The 5,792-nt window shown below is 39.8% G+C and overlaps 1 protein-coding gene across 2 annotated transcripts in view; it reads left to right on the plus strand.

Annotated features, from left to right (window-relative positions):
- The window catches only part of LOC106876004 (protein FAM204A), a 15,634-nt gene that overhangs the window by 6,670 nt on the left and 3,172 nt on the right, over window positions 1-5,792 (plus strand). Inside the window, exons 5-7 of one of the 2 annotated variants that reach the window (XR_008266517.1) lie at window positions 696-752; window positions 2,682-2,731; window positions 4,121-4,281. Coding sequence is in view for 1 of the 2 variants with exons in the window: in XM_014924357.2 (XP_014779843.1) it covers window positions 696-752; window positions 2,682-2,731; window positions 4,121-4,163 (150 nt within the window). In the remaining variant the exon portion in view is untranslated. Of the gene's footprint in view, window positions 1-695; window positions 753-2,681; window positions 2,732-4,120; window positions 5,577-5,792 lie in introns of those variants that run through there. The other variant, XM_014924357.2, reaches the window with a different exon arrangement.

The following is a 5,792-nucleotide window of genomic DNA, read 5'->3' on the forward strand; positions in this document are numbered from 1 at the left end:
GTTAAAATTTATAAGTAATAAATTGGTTCTGACTGGTTCCCATGCTGGTGGCACATAAAAAATCACCATTCAAGCATGGTCGATGCCAGTGCCGCCTGACTAGCCCCCATGCTGGGGGCACGTAAGAAAGAGCATCCAGCTGTAGAAACCTTGCCAGAACATATTGGAGTCTGGTGCAGTCACCTGGCTTGCCAATCCTCAGTCAAACCATCCAACCCATGCCAGCATGGAGAGCGGATGTTAAACAATGATAATGATGAATACACAAAATATCATCATCATCGTTTAACGTCCACTTTCCATGCTAGCATGGGTTGAACGATTTGACTGAGGACTGGCGAACCAGATGGCTACACCAGGCTCCAATCTGATCTGGCAGAGTTTCTACAGCTGGATGCGCTTCCTAACGCCAACCACCTCGAGAGTGTGGTGGGTGCTTTTACATGTCACCGGCATGAAGGCCAGTCAGGCAGTACTGGCAACAGCTAACAAATTTTTATACAACTCTTCATAATATTTAATTGTAAAAATATAAGACAAATTTTTTAAACATTGAATTATTCTGAGGATCCACTTGAGTAAAATTGGAAGCAAATGGTCCATAAGTAAAAAATGGTTAAGAACCACTTATGTAAAGGAAACCAAATGTGTTTACAAATCATGATCTAATCTTACTATTCTTTTTTCCTTTGCAGTTTGCTGTAAAAATTACAGGTTCTTTTGATGCCCGGGAATACTTAAAACGGAAAAAGGTAATTAGACTCTTCTATAGTTCTATATTTAAGAGATGAGGAATTCATCATCATCATCATCATCATTTAACGTCCGCTTTCCATGCTAGCATGGGTTGGACGATTTGACTGGGGACTGGCGAAGCGGATGGCTGCACCAGGCTCCAATCTGATCTGGCAGAGTTTCTACAGCTGGATGCCCTTCCTAACGCCAACCACTCCGAGAGTGTAGTGGGTGCTTTTACATGCCACCGGCACGAGGGCCAGTCCGGCAGTACTGGCAATGGCCACGCTCTATGTACATTATTTACATTTGACGGATATTTGTCCTCATCTTGTTTGTTGTTAACACAATGTTTCAGCTGATATACCTTCCAACCTTCATCAGGTGTCTTGGGGAAATTTCGAACCTGGGTTCTTGTTGTTGCTGCTGCTGCTGCTGCTCAGGTCACTACCTGAAATCGAACTTGGAATCTTGGGGTTAGTAGCCCGTGGGCCTATGGCGTAGTGGTTAAGAGCGCGGGCTACTAACCCCAAAATTCCGAGTTTGATTCCAGGCAGTGACCTGAATAATAATAATAATAATAATAATAACAACATCATCGAAAAATACCTTAGGAATGAGAACCCAGGTTCAAAATTTCCCCAAGACACCTGATGAAGGCTGGAGGGTATATCAGCCGAAACATTGCGTTAACAACAAACAAGATGAGGACAAATATCTGTCAAATGTAAATAATGTAGACTCTTCTATTTACTTATTTTCAATTTCTTAGTATTCTTAATATACATGGTGCTGGCACAGGTGCTTTTTACGTGGCACCATTATCAATAAAGTGTCATATCCCTGCTATGAACTGACTCTGTATCACTGACTTTATTCCTTCCCCACAAAATTTGTCAAGTCTTTGAATCTTTGTTAAAAATCAATATTCCCCAGAAGAGAGAAGAAACTAGAGAAGGGAATGTTAATGAATCAAGTCTACCCACTTAGTTCTTATTCCCAGTTGTTGTGATTTCATCTTTTTTTTTTAAATTTCCTTATGCAATTGAGCAAAGCATGAGCGTCACATCACCTCATTTCTGTCTTCCCTGTGTATTCTGAAATCTTGTATTACGATAAGAATTCAATGTCATCACAAAGTGCTCTTAGTATTGTACTGCAAGGGAATTTCAGTTACCTGTTGGAAAATGTTTTTTTGTACCTTTTGAGAATTACAAGAGAAGAAACAAATGTCTTTAGAAATAGCATTAATGACATAGATGCCCATTTCTGTTTTCATCATCATCATCGTTTAACTTCCGCTTTCCATGCTAGCATGAGTTGGACGATTTGACTGAAGACTGGCAAGCCAGAAGGCTGCACCAGGCTCCAATCTGATCTGGCAGAGTTTCTACAGCTGGATGCCCTTCCTAACGCCAACCACTCTGAGAGTGTAGTGAGTGCTTTTACATGTCACCGGCACGAGGGCCAGTCACACGGTACTGGCAACAGCTATGCTCTAAAAGGTGTTTTTTACATGCCACCTGCACAGGAGCCAGTTCAGCGGCACTGGTAACAACCTAGCTCAAAAGATTTTCTAACATGCCACCAGCACAAGTGCTAGAAGGCAACGCTGGTAACGATTATGCTTAAATGGTGCTATTTACGGGCCACTAGCACAGAAGCCAAACAGCTGCTCTGGCAATGAACACGCTCAGACAGTGCTGTTAGTGCTTCTCTGGAGCAGGTGCCAGTCATCGAATATGGTTCAATTACGATTTCAATTTCACTTGCCCCAACAGGTCTTCGCAAGCCAAGTTTAGTGTCCAATGAAGGAGAGGCTGGCATAGGTGCCAGTCGTTGGATTCGGTTCGATTTCGATTTCAGATTTCAAATTTATAAGATTTTGTATCTCAGAAATCAACATTTTTGTAAAGTCAAATTTTTTGTCATTTCTATGTTTTTAGGCTGAGGAAATGACTGTCAAAGCTAAGAAAAAGAAGAAGCTACACTGGGGGTAAGAATTTTGCATTATTAGAAATACAATCGTTTTTAATTTAGTTATGAAGCTAGTAGCTTTGAGGGGAGGGGTTAGTTGATACCATTGACTCCAGTAGTTGCCTGGTTTTTTATGAATGAGTGGCTGTGTGGTAAGGAGCTTGCTTACGAACCGCATGGTTCCAGGTTCATTTCCACTGCGTGGCACCTTGGGTAAGTGTCTTCAACTATAGCCTCGGGCCGACCAAAGCTTTGTGAGTGGATTTGTCATTGACGGAAACCGAAAGAGGCCCGTCGTATGTATGTATATATATGTGTGTGTGAATATGTTTGTGTGTCTGTGTTTGTCACCACAACATCGCTTGACAACCGATGCTGGTGTGTTTACGTCCCTGTAACTTAGCGGTTTGGCAAAAGAGACTGATAGAATAAGTACTAGGCTTACAAAGAATATGTCCTGGGATCGATTTACTCGACTAAAGGCGGTGCCCCAGCATGGCCACAGTCAGATGACTGAAACAAGTAAAAGAGTAATGGCTTCAGATTTTGGCACAAGGCCCGCAATTTTGGGGGAGTGGGTAAGCGGATTACCTCAACTCCAGTGCTCAACTGATACTCAAATAATCTTTTCTACCCTAGGCACAAGACCTGAAATTTTGGGGGAGGGGGCCAGTCGATTAGATTGAGCTCAGTACGCAACTGGTACTTTATTTATCTACCCCAAAAGGATGAAAGGCAAAGTCGACCTCTGATACTGAAATAATGAAACAAATGGAACTCTGTCAGAATTTCTAACCTCAGGTTCAAAGAATTAGAGGATAAGTAGTTAAGTATCACACAGTCCTGTGGACACTTTGCATACTCTCAGGCAGAGTCATTTGAAACAGTATGTGACAAAGCTGGGCCTTTGAATTACTGGTACAAGCCATCCTATGGGCTTCCACACACTTTCTGTCGAAAGATTGTTGGAAGCTGTTTAATATTGTTGAGTGATTCTCTGAGGCCGTGAGCTGGTGGAGCCATTGGCACAGCAGGAGAAATGCATTCTTGTATTTGGTTTACAAGATTCTTGATGTGAATTCCTACTTTGAAGCAAATCCTGTGTCTTGGGAGGGTCATTGCACCAATAACATACTCACTTGTGCAATATCACTTCTTTATTGTTAGTCAGTTGGTTAAACATCTAACCAACAAGACTAACCAATTGTTTGTTTAACCAACACATTAAACAAATGATTGATTGGTGTGTTGATTAAATATTTGATTGATTGTCTAAAAATAAATAAGTGATATTTAACCAGGGCATGTGTTATTGGCATAATGACCCTCCTAAAACACAAGTGTTTATTTTTTTGTTTTATTCATGTCAATATGTATGTAATTTGAGTTTTTTCCTTTTCTTTTATAGATTTGAACACAAACAACGTTGGGAAATGAAAGGAAATATGTGACTGCTTTGTTTTTTATTCCAAGAATATCTTAAAGAATGGAATGTGATTTATGAGTACTGAATGTACTCATAAATAGGCATGTCTTCTATCGCTGAGATGAGGAGAAAGATGACTTCATGTAAACATAATCCTATGATAAATTATTTCAGTGTTCATGAAAATCTAACTACAAGCCTTGTATAACAGCTATATAACATCATCATTATCAACTTTATATTATAGGCTGTTTGGATAACTCTGAAGATCAACAAATTCACCTTTTCCGTTTCTTATAATTTCATGTTATAAGTTCATGTTATGCTAATGTTGAAGCTATCTTCCATCCTTTCCCTCTTCTCATCTCCCCTACTTCGTTCTGGAATTATTCCTTACGAGATGTTTTTTTAGCAAAACATAGCAACATGTTCCCATACCGTGTCAGTTTTGTCTCTTCATGATGCTCATCAGGTTGTTTGATTAATCCAGTGACTTCACAGTAATCCCTTTTTTTTCTTTTTTCAACTTCCCTTTTGAAGACAGAGTCACAAATAAGATGCACTGAGCATCACAATAACAACTTTTCTTCCATGTCTTATTTTAGGCCGGTTGAGTAAGTTGTTCACATTTTGCAAATCTCCAGAGTCTTGCGAGTAACATGGTAACCTCACTAGCACTGGTGCCATGAAAAAAGTTTCCTGGTGCACTCTGTGAATCAAGTAGAGGCGACACAAGGTTGAGAGAATGTTGCCTGGAGTAAGACACTTCATATAATGCTGATGTCAGGAAAACATGTACCCATATACTGGGGAATATTTGGGGTAAATGGCACCCAGGGCTAGCATCAAAATTGCACTCCCCCCCTCCCTCACCAAAAAGTGGGTCAGTGCATGCATTTTGTGAGCTCAGGTAAAAATATCTATTCTATCTAGTAGCGTGGATGGTGATAATTATAACAAACCATGCCTGAAAATATTAAAAAAATTTTTTTTAATGGCTTAATTAGAAAATGATCTTGGCGAAAATTATGCCCCCCTCAAAGTGGCACCCAAGGCATGTGCCCTGTTTTCCCCACCCTAGCTACACGCCTGCCCATATACACTGTAGAGTGGTTGGTGTTAGGAAGGTCATAAAGCTACTGAGACGTTGGAGCAAAACATAGTTCTTTGGCTCATCAGATCCTGTCAAACCATCCAATTTTTACTTGAATGGGAAACAGATATAAAATAATAATGAGGAAGTAAAAAAAACCAACATTGCAAAGCAAAGATCTTGCAGGCATTTCACATACATCTCAGTCATGTTAATACATCGGTTGTCTAGGCCAGGGGTTTTCAAACTTTTTGACTTGCGGACCCCTTTATATTTCAGGCTTTACCTTAGGGACCCCCTTATAAACGCTTATGAAATTTATACATAAATATTTGCTTAAAATAACATATATTTTTACATTTATTTATTTAACAGTATTTAACAAATACGTTTATTGTCAATTAAAAGATTTCGATTAAAAAAACATATATAAAATCAAATTGCCCATAAAAAGTATTTGCTGTCCTTGCAGACCCCCTGTCGTCCGTGGACCACAGTTTGAAAACCTCTGGTCTAGGCTACGAACTGTGAGGTTTTTGAAAACCTTTTTAAAACACATTT

This window comes from Octopus bimaculoides, chromosome 2 (assembly GCF_001194135.2).
Source record: "Octopus bimaculoides isolate UCB-OBI-ISO-001 chromosome 2, ASM119413v2, whole genome shotgun sequence".
Taxonomy (NCBI): domain Eukaryota; kingdom Metazoa; phylum Mollusca; class Cephalopoda; order Octopoda; family Octopodidae; genus Octopus; species Octopus bimaculoides.